At 48.6% G+C, this 14,631-nt stretch overlaps 1 protein-coding gene across 1 annotated transcript in view; it reads right to left on the bottom strand.

Moving 5' to 3' along the window:
• LOC144603989 (dynein axonemal assembly factor 8) overlaps positions 1–14,631 on the bottom strand; it is a 45,366-nt gene that overhangs the window by 9,869 nt on the left and 20,866 nt on the right. Inside the window, exons 12-25 of the mRNA XM_078417943.1 lie at positions 13,395–13,589; positions 12,589–12,783; positions 12,351–12,467; positions 11,658–11,802; positions 10,231–10,549; positions 9,797–9,870; positions 8,795–8,949; positions 6,723–6,873; positions 6,067–6,198; positions 5,250–5,444; positions 3,606–3,938; positions 2,531–2,596; positions 2,004–2,057; positions 449–618 (exon numbers count right to left, since the gene is read on the bottom strand). Coding sequence (XP_078274069.1) covers positions 449–618; positions 2,004–2,057; positions 2,531–2,596; positions 3,606–3,938; positions 5,250–5,444; positions 6,067–6,198; positions 6,723–6,873; positions 8,795–8,949; positions 9,797–9,870; positions 10,231–10,549; positions 11,658–11,802; positions 12,351–12,467; positions 12,589–12,783; positions 13,395–13,589 — 2,301 coding nt within the window. The remainder of the gene's footprint in view (positions 1–448; positions 619–2,003; positions 2,058–2,530; positions 2,597–3,605; positions 3,939–5,249; positions 5,445–6,066; positions 6,199–6,722; positions 6,874–8,794; positions 8,950–9,796; positions 9,871–10,230; positions 10,550–11,657; positions 11,803–12,350; positions 12,468–12,588; positions 12,784–13,394; positions 13,590–14,631) is intronic.

The following is a 14,631-nucleotide window of genomic DNA, read 5'->3' as shown; positions in this document are numbered from 1 at the left end:
CTAAATCCAGATATGCTGAAAGATGAGAGGACACAACATTGGAACAGGGGTTATGGTTTTACACCTCAAAGCTTTGAATCCAAGGCAGTGATGAATATGAACATAACGGAAAAACCTGGAGTATCACGAGTTCCTGTCATTATCTTGTCATTGGCAGGTGGATTGAAAGAAACCGTACTTGTCAAAGTTTGAGTATGTGATGATTTACCTGCCTGACCAATTGTGCTGCTGGAGGGAGCAGATGAGGATTGAATGTACAAATTCTGCTCAGAAAGCAGGATCCGTTCCAGCTGCAGGGTGCAATGCCTGAGAGTGTTAGGAGTCAGCAACAACATTCCTGCACTTGCTATCAGACAAATGATGCAAATCCAACGGGAAATGCGGGCAAGCTCCAGGGATTTATGCCAATTAAACCATTATGAAAGGAAATTCAATCAGCTGAACATACCTGCTGAATGCTGCGTGGAGTGAGGAGCGAAGCTGTCTCAGCGTCCAAGGTAACAAGTTTTAACCCAACAACGCAGAAGTGCTCCAGGTCTAGTTTGCGGAGTATCTTGGGGAGATGATGTGACCAGACGGAGGGTTTGATGATCAGCAGCGTCAGCAGAGGCTGGGGTCCTGCAACAAGATGGAGTGCAGTCACAGACAACTCGCCAAGCACAGGAATGGCACATCATTCACTGAGAAGTTGAGGGCAAGTGTTTGTTTGGCTGCACAAGTCCATAGCTCCCTATAAGTGGTAACAACAGTCGATAGGGTGGTGAAGGTAGCGTAACAATGTGCTTGCTTCCTTTAGTTGGGACATTGAGTATAAAATTGGGGAAGACGTGATGCAGCCTTATAAAACTTTGGTTAGGCCACATTTAGAGTATTTACCGTCAGAACATTTGACAGGTAGATTGGAGGCGACAGTTTGACGGTCAGGTAAGCGTGGGAATTTTGCGATGTTTCCGAAGACGGTGTAATCTCTTAGCCAGGTGCTAGTTTCACAAAAAAAGTAACTTGTATCGACCTGACTCAGCATTGTCGTGGTCATTGTCGTAGGGTAAAATAAAATTTTGGCGATCTGCTACGACTTTGACAGTTGCCGGCAGTCGCCTTAAAAATCGCGTAACTGGGACAGGCCCTTTAGGTGGTTGGAATTTGCTGCCAGGGGTGGTGATGGAGGCAAATATGACAGTGGCCTTCAAAAGGCATTTAGTTAGATCAGTGAACAGGCAGTGAATTGAAGGATATAGAACAGGATCCGGCAGATGGGATTAGTTTATATTGACACCATGGTCAGCACAGACAGAGTGGGCTGAAGGGCCTGTTCCCGTGTTGTACTGTTCTACGTTTTTTAAAAAGATTTAGAGATACAGCGCGGAAACAGGCCCTTCGGCCCACCGAGTCCGCGCCGCCCAGCGATCCCCACACATTAATACTATCCTACACACACTAGGGACAATTTTTACATTTACCCAGTCCATTAACCTGTACGTCTTTGGAGTGTGGGAGAAAACCGAAGAACTCGGAGAAAACCCACGCAGGTCACGGGGAGAACGTACAAACTCCGTACAGACGGCGCCTGTAGTCAGGATCGAACCTGAGTCTCCGGCGCTGCATTCGCTGTAAGGCAGCAACTCTACCGCTGCGCCACCGTGCCGCCGTTCTACATGCACAGATCACCACAGCCCAGAAATCTCTTCATGTTGGTCACTGGTCTGAGCTTAATATTAGACACCAGTTTCAGGTAAGGGGAATGATTTAACAGGAACTTGTGGGGCAGATTTTTCATACAGAGGGTGGTAGGCATATGGAATGAGCTGCCAGGTGAGATAGTTGAGGCAGGTACTATAACAATATTTAACAGATATTTGGACTGATACATGGATATGAAAGCTTTTGAAGGAAATGGATCAAACGCGTAGATGGGCACCTTGGTAAGCATGGACAATTTGGGCGTAAGGGCCTGTTTCAGTGTTATATGATTCTATGACTGTAAATACAGACACTTTACTTACCAAGGAGCATGTAGCTAAAGATGGATTCCATGTTGACAGTTTTGGCTTCATCACCTGAAACAGATAAACTTGGTACCAGATGGATTGTGATGGATGTGCCTTACACAAGAGATAATATAATAATGAAGAATACTTCCAGTAAGTTGGCCCTGGTGAATAAACAGAGCAGGTATTCCAGCTGCAACTAGCAACCTGCTGGAGGAACTCAGCATCTCGAACAGCGTCTGTGGGTCGACTTTCCAGGTTGAAGCCCTCTCTCAGGACTGAGAATGCTGGGGGGCATTCCGGCTGGTATCAGTCTCCATTACCCAGTGACCCCAGCAATCTGACACACACTCAGTGATCTGTACCTGTGGTATTATCCAGAGACCAATATCTGGAAGCAGTACTTCCTTGCCAATTGGACTAGACCCCTGCGCGATACACCCTTGCCCATGGTGATTAGTCTACCCTGCGCGATCCCCCCTTGCCCATGGTGATTAGTCTACCCTGCGCGATACACCCTTGCCCACAGCTTATAGACTCACCTGCCGTGGTGATCCCAGATCTCAGAGAGGGAGAGAGGTAATTCAGTAAGGGCCGTGCGCTCGGATCTGTGAACGGGACAGCGTACAGGGTGAGTTGTGCCTCAGTAAATATCACAGTGCTGTATTAAGTATCCATTCACTGCCATTACTGCACCACTAATCCTCCCCAGCCAAAACACTTAACATTGTAAAGGTTCTCTGGGAATCTGACCAAGAAAAAGGTATCAAAGGTCACTTTATAGCAGGTCTGAGTTGCTTCCCATGCATGGGCCAAAGAGAAGAGGTTTCTGCTCAGTGGGGGTGGACTGCGTGGGGGGGGGGGGGGTGGACTGTGAGTGGGGGGGGACGGGACTGTGAGTGGAGGATCCATGTGAGTGTGGAGTGGACTGTGAATGGGGGATGGACTGTGAGTGGGGGGATGCACTGTGAGTGGGGGTGGACTGTGAATGGGGGTGGACTGTGAGTGGGGGGATGCACTGTGAGTGGGGGTGGACTGTGAGTGGGGGGATTCACTGTGAGTGGAGGGTGGTGTGAGTGGGGGGTGGTGTGAGTGGGGGAGATTCACTGTGAGTGGGGGTGGACTGTGAGTGGGGGGGTTCACTGTGAGTGGGGGGCGGTGTGAGTGGGGGAGATTCACTGTGAGTGGGGGGTGATGTGAGTGGGGGGGTGGACTGTGAGTGGGGGTGGACTGTGAGGGGGGATTCACTGTGAGTGGGGGGGATTCACTGTGAGTGGGGGGTGGTGTGAGTGGGGGGTGGAGTGTGAGTGGGGGGATTCACTGTGAGTGGGGGGTGGTGTGAGTAGGGGGGGTGGACTGTGAGTGGGGGGTAGACTGTGAGTGGGGGTGGTGTGAGTAGGGGGGTGGACTGTGAGTGGGGGGTAGACTGTGAGTGGGGGGTGGTGTGAGTAGGGGGGGTGGACTGTGAGTGGGGGGTTCACTGTGAGTGGGGGGTGGTGTGAGTAGGGGGGGTGGACTGTGAGTGGGGGGTGGACTGTGAGGGTGGGTGGGGGATGCACCTTGCATGGTAGTGTGAGGCAGGTGCACTCAGCGGTGGAGACGCAGTGCGTATGGTACCTGATATCAGTTCCTGGTCGGTGAAGAAAAGAGCAGCCTGTCTGAAGACCAGCTCTGGGGTTGGTGACATCACTCTCTCCAGGCTGACAATGTTTTCCTGCATCACACTTGCCCTGCCTTTGGCTGCAGCGAGCATTTCAGTCAGTGCGGTGAAGGCATCCACACGCCTCAGCACACAGACCAGTGCCGGGCTCGATACGAGGCAGTCAATGCTCTCCTGCCAGTGCCTGTCGCCCACCTCGAATGGGGTCAGTTCCTTGGCCTGGCTTCGGCTCAAGTGTGGCAGCCATTTCAATCCCAGCAGCTCAAAGCCTCTATTCACTTCCACGTCACCTGAGGAAGACGACGGGTTAGAAATATCGTCCAACGCCCACATCTTAAACAGGCCTAACCCGAACCCTAACCGTGTCTCAAACATGCCAACCTGCGCTGCCTTTCAGACTCACCAACAGACTCAAGACACCTGACAATGGGTGAAAATACCCAACACTGGGCCAGAATGTATACAGCCAGAAATCTCAGCTGTGCTAATCCAATTAAATCATGCCATTACTCAGTTTAGCTAACTATTTTCAGACCATTTAAATTGCATTTACTTCTGTCATGTCCATCCCAGTAAAATAAAGCCAATCACCAGCTGAGGTACTCCATCCACCACCCTCAGTTTGAGTTGAATATCCTTGTCCTGATGGATGGAGTGTGGCACCTCATTTGATTTCACAAAAGCTGCCTGCAGAAACCTCAACACATCCCACATTGCCTTTTCGAGCCTGGATGCCTCTCAGCTCTAGAATTAATGAGAAACCTTGTGCTTGCAGGCACATCCCACATTCCAGCCTGACCCAGTCAGCCTTAACACCTCTCCTCACTCTCCTACCCTGGCTACACCTCAGCCTCTGGCTCCACAAGGATAACATTCTCACATTCATCTATAAATTCCTCAAATGGTTCTGTCAATCCATCTGCATCCGAGAATGTATAGTCCAGTATTTTCCATGCCTCTTTCAGTGGTAGCAGGGTGTTCGGATCTGCCTCTCCCAGCCCTGCTCTCCAGATCTCACCACCGGATACGTGCTCCCCTTCTTCAGAACAAGTCTTTGTTCTCCTTGTCCACTTGCTGGCTCCTCAGCCAAACATCAATCCGAATTACATAATTTCTCTAAAATACCTCGGAGAATTTTTCACCTTGAAGACTGGGGAGATTTGGTATCTTGACGAATACCAAAATTTGTACAGGTATACCGTGGAGAGAATGTCGACTGGTTGTGTCACGGCCTGGTTCAGCAACTGGAACACCCAGGAACACCCTGCTGCCTCAAAAGGCAGCCAGCATCATCAAAGACCCACGCCACCCTGGCCATGCTCTCATATCGCTGCTACGTTCAAGGTGGTACAGAAAAACCTCCAGGTTCAGGAACAGCCTCTTTCCAGCACCCATCAGGCACTTGAACAATACAAACACCAACTAAACTATGGACTGCCTTGGTTCAACTGGGGATATCAGGGTTTTTTTGCCCAAGTATTCGAATTATTAATTTATTGATTTTCTTTGTTTTAACATATGGCATCTATGAGGCATTTCTATGCTGCTGCAATGAGAATGTCATTGTTGCGTTGTCGGTACACCGGACATTGAACACTCACCTGCGGGACGGGGTGATTTGTTGGGAGCGGGGCGTAGGAGGCCCCGTAGGCAGCTGCCCGCACTCTCCCTGGCACTGCGTCCCGTCAGCGTGAGGACAACCACCTGCTCGAGCTCAGGGCTGGACACAAAGCTATGCTTGTACAGCACATCCAGGGTCAGATGGGCAGGCTGGGGCATGGCGCTGAAAGCTCCTCCTGCACAGGCAGAAACCAAAGCCATCAGCTCGCTGATCACAGAAATACCCATCGACCACTCTCACCCTACTTTCAAAACCGGCATGCTGTTTACAGTCCTGCTGCCACAGTGAACCGTATACAGTGCTTCACTACCTTAAGGTGAAGACGGACTGTTTTCGCTGGAACGCCGGATGTTGGGAGACCTGGTAGAAATATGTAAAATTAAGAGAGGCAGAGATAGGGTAGACAGTCATAACCTTTTCCCAGGATGGAAATATTAAATACTAGCGGGCCATAACTTTAAAATAAGAGGGGCAAAGTTTAAAGGAGAAGTGTGGGCCAGGTTTATTTTACACAGAAGGTGGTGGGTGCCTGGAACTTTGTGGTGGTGGTGGAGAAGGCAGATACGCTAGTGGCGTTTAAGGGGCTCTTGGATAGGCACACAGATATGCAGGGAATGGAGGGATATGGATGACAAGCAGGCAGATAAGAGTTGGTCTTGGCATCATGTTCGGCACAGCTGTTTTGGGCCGAAGGGCCTGTTCCTGTGCTGCACTGGCCTGGAAAGAGCGTTACCACTGACACCGGAACCCCCGCAATGACCGGCTCTGCCACGCATCACCCATACCCAACTCCGTACCTAAACCCTGCAGCGTTTGATCAGTGTAGGGAGCCACATGGAAACAAGTTGTGATCTCAAACTCAGCTTCAGGGGGAAGTCTGCTGAGCACATCTCTGACTGATCCCTGTTCTGCCAGCTCGTTCACCAATCCTACAGTGGGAAAGAAACACAGAGTACAGTGTAGCATGAAGTTTGGTACCTGAGGAGCCATTAGAATGCAAATGTCGAGGAATCTGTACTAACATGATCAAAGACTTGTCCCACCCCGGCCATACCTTCTTCTCCCTGGTCCCGTCCAGTAGAAGATGCACCACCAGACTTGAGAACAGCTTCTTCCCCTCTGTTGTCAGGATATATGGTCATTCCATAAGCTATGGTACTGTCCGATTCACATCTACCCCATTGTGGACATTGGACTTTGTCTATGGAACTGTGGTGCTACAATGCTGAGAATTATATTCTGCACTCTGTATCTTCTCATTTGCTCTATCTATTGTATGTGAGTTTGGACTAATTATATTTATGCATAGTTTTATCTGATCTGTTTGGATAGCATGCAAAACAAAGCACTGTTCCTTGGTCCATGTGACAATAGACCTGCACCTAACCCTTCAGTTAAGTCCCGATTTGTCACAAATGTAGTTCTATCTGGGGAAATATTCCAAGCACTGTACCTTTCAGTAAGCTGGCGACCTGGTGAATTGCATTTTCTTTCCTCAACAGCATCATGAAGCAAGGATAGGGCATCTCAGTGGTGGGAGAGCCGGGGGCAGGTCGGTGAGAATTCAGGGGTCCAAAGCAACCTGTTCGACAAAACACTGGGATCTGCAATGGCAACGGACATTTCCTCAGTGATCTGATAGTCAGAGGATTAAGCAACAGCCCGGTCAATGCATTCTCTACAGGTACCTCACATCGCCCTGTGCACACACCGTACTGCACATCCTAACCCTTGCCTTTCCTATCCCTCAGGTTCCACCTCAAATCAGTGGCAACGATGAGGTCTCATCTTATGAACCTTTATAATGGCCGTAAGGTACCCGTAAACTCAGAACTGTTTAAATGTTATTAAATTATACAGCAGTCTTCCACACAGCAAGACTGTGTACATCTCAAGTCGGCAGAGAGGACGCAATCCAGGACCTCCGCTTAGAGAAAGGGGTAGGGCACGTGACTGAAGTGTCAGCGGGAAAGCACTTTGGGGCTAGTGACCATAATTCTATTCGCTTTAAACTCTATTAGCTATTGAGAAGGACAGGGCTTCAGTTCAGGTCCTGATGGGGCAAGGCTGATTTTGAAGGCATTAGATGGGAACTTGCCAAAGTCGTATGAGTTAGTCTGTTTACAGGTGACAGACTTTCAAAAATGAAATAGCAAAAGCACAGGGCCAGTATGTTCCTGATGGAGTGAAGGGCAGGGCGGACAAGTTTAGGGGACCTGGTTAATGAGAGATGTTGAGACTGCTCAGGAAAAAGAAGACATACATCAGATTCAGGCAATCGGGATCAAGTGAATCCCTGCATAAGCATAAGAAGTGTAGGAGTACACTTCAGAAGGCAATCAAGAGGGGTAAAAGAGGACATGAAATAGCAGGCAAGGTAAAGGAAAACCCTGAGACATTAAGGGATTGTTTTATCTGGAGTATCATAGGTTGAGGGAAGAATTGATAGAAGTTTATAGAATAATAAAATGCATAGGTAGGGTAGACAGAACCTTTTTCCCAGGGTAGAAATGTCAAAGAGCAGAGGGCATTGCTTTAGGTGAAAGTTTAGAGGAGAAGTGTGAGGCAAGTTTTATCACACAGTGATGGGAGCATGGAACGTGCTGCCAGGGGTGGTGGTGGAGGGAGATGTGATAGTGGTGTTTGAGAGGCTTTTCAATCAGCACATGGAGACGCAGAGAATGGATGGATACAGATCATGTGCAGGCAGAGGAGATAAAACTTGGCATCATGTTCAGCCTAGACATTGTGGGCTAAAGGACTTGTTCCTGGACGGGATTGTTCATTGTTCTGTGTTGATTACCAGGGTGAGTAGCCTCCAGAATCTGAATCACATCTAACTACATGAGGTCACAGTTCCTTTTCTACCCAGACTTGCTACAAGTCCAAGCCAACTCTCACTCAATATTTAATGCTCAGGAACAGAAGGCACGGTGGCGCAGTGGTAGAGTTGCTGCCTTACAGCGAATGCAGCGCCGGAGACTCAGGTTCGATCCTGACTACGGGCGCCGTCTGTACGGAGTTTGTACGTTCTCCCCGTGACCTGCGTGGGTTTTCTCCGAGATCTTCGGTTTCCTCCCACACTCCAAAGACGTACAGGTATGTAGGCTAATTGACTGGGTAAATGTAAAAATTGTCCCTAGTGGGTGTAGGATAGTGTTAATGTGCGGGGATTGCTGGGCGGCGCGGACTCGGTGGGCCGAAGGGCCTGTTTCCGCGCTGTATCTCTAAATCTAAATCAAAAAATCTAAATCACCTTCCTCAAGCATGTTCCATTACTGATCTTTACCTCTCCTCTCTCAATAGACAATAGACAATAGACAATAGGTGCAGGAGTAGGCCATTCAGCCCTTCGAGCCAGCACCGCCATTCAATGCGATCATGGCTGATCACTATCTCATCTCTCTCTCTGGAACAATTCCCACTGTACCTCTTGACTTCCTCTGGCATGGTCATGTCCCTGACCTTCTGCTGATGTGGCCCACGCTCCTGCTATGACCCTTGCCGTCTCCCACTGGGCTTTACCTGCACACTCGCAATCCCCAGGCTCTCAGCTCGCTTTGCAGACAAGCGAAGTCGTCGCATCCCCTGCAGAATGAATCCTCGCCGGGTACACACAGATATTATGTCCCCGTAGTAACGTGGAGGCACCACAGGTGACACCAGAAGAAAGATGTCAGCTGGGATATACAAGAAAATTAGAAATTTAATATCTTAGTTAAAACATAAAGTGCACAGCACAGAAACAGTCCATTCACCCGACCACATCCATGTCAGGCCTATTGCCCTTCGTCACAAATCCCAGTTGCCCACATTGGGAACATATCTTTCTATGCCTTGCCAATAAAGTGTCTGTACGAATGGCTCTTAAACATAGAAATGGCATCTGATTTCACCACCTCCACTGGCAGAGTGATCCACGCATCAACCACTCTTTGTGCATAAATAACAAACCCCTTAAATCTCTTTCAAAACTCCTTCCTCTCACTTTAAACCGATCCCCTCTTGTTTCTAACACCCCTGTCACAGTGAAAGGATTTCCACTATCCACCCATCCATGCCAGTCACAGCTGCTAACACTGGAGCCTGGTATCTGTGTATTATTGATGATGCTGCTGGTGGATGAGAGTTAGGGTCAGCATGAATTGTTCATCCCCTCACCCCCTGCCATCGTCCACGGTCTCAGCAACCAGAGCCATGCACTTCACCAGGTGTGGGCTCACTGCCAAGCCTGCCTTGGCAATTCAGGGACTGTTCTCCACTGCTTCTCCCAGGCAACGGCCTCACAGTCGATGCCGGCTCAGGCTTGGCAAAGGAAAATGTAATCATTTCCCGGGCTGCTACAGCCTGTCACCGTAGGAATGGACACACTGCAGCAACACACAAGGTTTGATGTTTGAGGCAGCACCTGGGGCCTTGCACAAAATAGTGCCTCAATACTCACAGCATCCTAACTGGGAACTGGGTCCTCAGTTACCTGTACAGTTGTTGTCTCCGGTACCTGTGTGCGGGATTCAGAGCATTTACCTGTAATGGTTGCCACCAGTGTAGCAGGAGGTCTGCAGTTGTCCCTGGTATCTGTGCACCCAGCAGCATTCGATCTGTGAACAGAGAATTGGTAAACACAGCGGTGAACAGAGAGGGTTGTGGAGACCAAGAATAGAACAGGGGCCAAGGTGGAACTAACAGGTTACTCTGGTTGATAGCTGGCATGCACTTGAGAGGTTGAATGACTTCTGTTCCTTAATCATTCTATGATAAAGACTCTAAGCATCACTTCACTTCTAACACATGCGTTTCTCAGTTTTTCCAATGACGTCCCTTGGCTCAGCCAGATGCCCTCTCGCCATGAGTACAACGCACTGTTTGCTTATGATTGGAAGGGAATGCTGCACTGTGGCACAACTTCAGTGGGCTTTCCCCTTGGCCCACTACATCTTTCAATTCAATGCGTTACACACCTGCACTTTAAGCTGCTCTTCTTGCCAGGGTTCTGGATGCCAACTTGTACAATTCCATTTTCAGGAATCCTTCCACCGAACCACACGCAGAGTTCCCACTGGATCCGGCTTTCCTGGTGCGGTGAGTAGAGGAGCGGCTCCTCACGATGCTCGCAGTACAGGGCGTTGATGGAGTGCTGGTCTGTCACTGTGGCCAGCCGCGGATCAGAGGGCCCAACAATGTCCGTCCACAGTGTGCCAGCATTCACTCCTCTCAGTGCCAATGCCAGCACACACCTGGCAGAAGTGTCATCGCAGCTGTAAGCAGAAGGCAGCCTTCCTATGGACAAAGTAAACACAACTCATATCAGTGGAGGCACATGAGCTGGTGCTGGAATCTTGAGCCAAAGACAAAGTGCTGGAGGAACTCAGCGGGTCAGGCTGCATCTGTGGAGGGACATCATATCAAGCTCTAAAATGTTGTAATGTAGCAACTTCAGCTATAGCCCAGAGCATGCCTCCGAGTCACAGCATGTTGGGTTCAATTCCCATTCGAGGAAGTGCAAAGATGTAGTTTGGCGGCGCAGTGAAGTGCTGCTAAATGCTGATTGTTGGAGGTGCTGCCTTTAGATGGGTGGGTAAACCAAGAAAAAACAGCTTCCCCAAGAAAGATTCCATGGTTCCCTTTTTAAAGACAAGGGAAGTTCCCTCTAATGTTTGAGGCCAATATTTACCCTTCAATTAACACCACAAAAATAGATTACCTGGACATCTTTACATTGCTCTGTGATACCTTTGTGCATCCAAATTGATACCAGCTTTCTTACTTTAACATTTCAGAAGTGCTTACTGCCTGCAATGTGCTTTGGGCTGAACAAGGTACTGTGGAAATATGAGCCTCTCTTTCCGGAGTTTGAATTCTATTACATTGTCGGTGCAATTGAGAAAGATTTGAGAAGCGGCCTACTCAGATGAAAGTAGAGCTTTGGTGGTTGATTCTTCATCAACAACTTACTCTAGCAGCTCTGGTCAGTGAGTGTGGTGTTCATAGAACAGTACCTTCCATATCCCTCCATTCCCTGCATATTCATGTGCCCATCTAAAAGCCTCTTAAAAACCACAATCGTATCTGCCTCCACCACCACCCCTGGCAGCATGTTCCAGGCACCATATGTAAAAAAAACAAGCCCTTTTCACATTAAAGCTTTGTTCTCAGTCTTTGACATTTCCACCCCGGGAAAAAAGGTTCTGATTGTCCATCCTATGTATATCTCTCGTAATTTTATATACTCCCAACAGGTCTCCCCTCAACCTCTGGCGTCCCAGAGAAAATAATCAAAGTCTGTCCAACCTCTCCCAGTAGCTAATGCCAGGCAGCATTCTGGTTCAGACTAAATGAGAAAGCAGAGTCTGTACTACTGTTCAAGTTTGGCATGGCACTCAGTTACCTGCACTTGCTGCCAGGAGTTGCCTCGAGGGGTAAAGCAGTTGAAGGCCGCAGATATCCAGTCCGCAGCTGAGCACAAGCTGCAGCGTGTGGTGAAGGGCAATGGGCTTAGTGAATAAGGTTTCAAATACGAGGGCCATGGTCACCTGAAACAGAGTGATGTGGGCACAAATCAATCCATTGTTGCTTTGATTTTCATTAAATAAATATGTTATTCTGCACACACAATGGAAAATGTTATGGAGACACAAAACTGCTGATGCTGGAATCTTGAGTAAAACACAAGGTGCTGGAGTAACTCAGCAAGGCAGGTAACATCCGCGAGAACATGGATAGGCGACACTTGGGGTCAGAAGAAACGTCACCTATCCATGTCCCCCAGGGATGCTGCATGACCCGCAGAGTTATTCCATGTGTTTTACTGATGGAACAGTCATAATTGAGCTGTTCTGGCAGGAATTAACAATTGTGCTGTTTGGTGGTGGGCAAGGCCCAGTAAAGTTAGAAACCATTGTCCTGTATTCTCTCCCGGAAGGTACAGTACTTGTTGGGCTACTGATACTGTTTCAGGGATGTATGATTTTAATTCCACTCCTCACATGATGGGAAGTGAATACATTTGTGAGGTCTGGCTCTTTATCCGTCTTTAACCGTAGAGCAGGCTGCAGCAGCGGAGTGCAACTTGCTCTCCTACCTCGGGCTTCTCCACGCAGCTTTCCCCATTCTCTGCTGCAGTTGGACAGCAGCTGTCCTCTGTCTCAAATGTCTGCCAGTAAAACCCAATCTCAGCATCAAATATCCTCTGTGCGGCCTGTGTAATGATCAAAAGGAGTCCAGTTTACAATCATGTCTTCAAACAGCCGGGCAACCTTCCCCTCCTCGCACAGTGAATACAGAGATACTCTCGTTCCAAACAGATCGCTGGTGCATACCTTGGAGTCTGGGTTGACAGAGACCATGGAGCTGAGGTGAGTGGTGGGGAGCAAGACACAGGGAGGGAACTTCAGTCCCTGAAGGGAATCATTCAGCTCTTTGATCCACCATATTACCGATCTCACAGATGTTTGGGATAAAAAACTTATAACCAGCTGGTAAAACAGAGATGTTGCTCGCACTTCTTCCTTCACCTGCAGGTAAAAGAGAGAGGATAGAACAGCAGGTCTCCAAGTAAAACTCCTACAATGTCAATGAGTTAAACCAAGCGATCGTTGGTCTTCTAATAGGAATAAATCGGATCAACAAAATGCTAGGAAGCAATATCTGTTTGAAGCACCAAAGCCGAATCACAGTCTTATTTTTTTTTATGAGGCAAACACCTGCCACAGTCAGATCGATCTGGGGAGTTCTGGATAGTTTAGTTTCGGCCCACTGGGTCCGCACCGACCAGCGATCCCCACATATTAACGCTGCACCCACTAGGGACAATTTTTACATTTACCGAGCCAATTAACCTACAAAGCTGTACATCTTTGGAGTGTGGGAGGAAACCGAAGATCTCGGGGGAAACCCACGCAGGTCACGGGAAGAACATATAAACTCTGTACAGACAGCGCTGCATTCGCTGTAAGGCAGCAACTCTACCGTTGCGGTTAACTCTATAGCTACTGCTCAGATAACACGTTTGAGTCTATAAATGGCACAGTTTAAATCCTTTAACAAATCCAGCTCACACCGGTTCTGCTCACACACGCCATGGCACAGAGATTGGGAAGATTCAGTGAGAAACCTCATTACTGACCTTGTTTCTCCAGTTCTTGCTGAAGGTGGCCTTGCCACCACTAAAACTTTGACACTTTGGCACCACACAGGCATATAAAGCCAGGCCATCTTCATGCCAGGCCTGCTGGAGCCCCACCACCTGAAATGGTGCCTTGGCATCAACTTCAACACCCTTCCTGTGTAGTCCATCTGCAGGAGGTGGCTGAGTGGGTACCTAGTCAACAGGAAAAGCAGTCTTTAGCAATGTATTCACTTCTAATTGGAGGGAGTGCAGCGTAGGTTCACTAGGTTAATTCCCGGAATGGCGGGACTGTCGTATGTAGAAAGAGTGGAGCGACTGGGTTTGTATACACTGGAATTTAGAAGGATAAAAGGGGATCTTATTGAAACATATAAGATTATTAAGGGATTGGACACACTAGAGGCAGGAAACATGTTCCCAATGTTAGGGGAGTCCAGAACCAGGGGCCACAATTTAAGAATAAGGGGTAGGCCATTTAGAACGGAGATGAGGAAAAACTTTTTCACTTAGAGAGTTGTAAATCTGTGCAATTCTCTGCCTCAGAAGGCAGTTGAGGCCAATTCTCTGGATGCTTTCAAGGGAGAGTTAGACAGAGCTCTTAATGATAGCGGAGTCAGGGGGTATGGGGAGAAGGCAGGAACGGGGTACTGATTGTGAATGATCAGCCATGATCACATTGAATGGCAGTTCTGGCTCAAAGGGCCGAATGGCCTACTCCTGCACCTATTGTCTATTGTTTTCTGTTGAAAGTATTACCCTAAATGCTTCTTCCAACGAAACAGCTTCCTAAACACCATGTGCCCAACGTTCAGGCTGCCCCGAGATGGCCGCCAGTACAGTGGACAGGCTGCAGCCAATTCCATTCACACCATGAGATATCAAGAAGCAGTTACAGGCGGACAATAACCCCTGTCAGATCTCCTCTCTAGATGCAGCTTTGATCAGTGGTGCAGCTCTTCTACCTCCTTTACATCCCTCTCCATTGCGGATGAAACATCCAATGCCTGCAATGTTGAGCTGTCAGTCCTACTCTCCTCTAAACCAAATGTATGAAGGACAAAGGCAGTGTGTGAACACCACCACCTGCAGATTCCCCTCCGAGGCACTCGATTCTAACTTGGGAAATTATTACTAGTTCTCCAACTGTGACGAGTCTAAACTCTGGAACTTCCTCATCACCACTGTGGGGACATGCTGAAGAGCACAGGCCTGCAGCAATGAAAGAAGGTGACTC

The sequence above is a fragment of the Rhinoraja longicauda genome, chromosome 21, assembly GCF_053455715.1.
Source record: "Rhinoraja longicauda isolate Sanriku21f chromosome 21, sRhiLon1.1, whole genome shotgun sequence".
NCBI classification, from domain to species: domain Eukaryota; kingdom Metazoa; phylum Chordata; class Chondrichthyes; order Rajiformes; family Arhynchobatidae; genus Rhinoraja; species Rhinoraja longicauda.
Note: the sequence above shows the minus strand (reverse complement) of the source record. Positions and strands in the feature narration are given on the sequence as shown.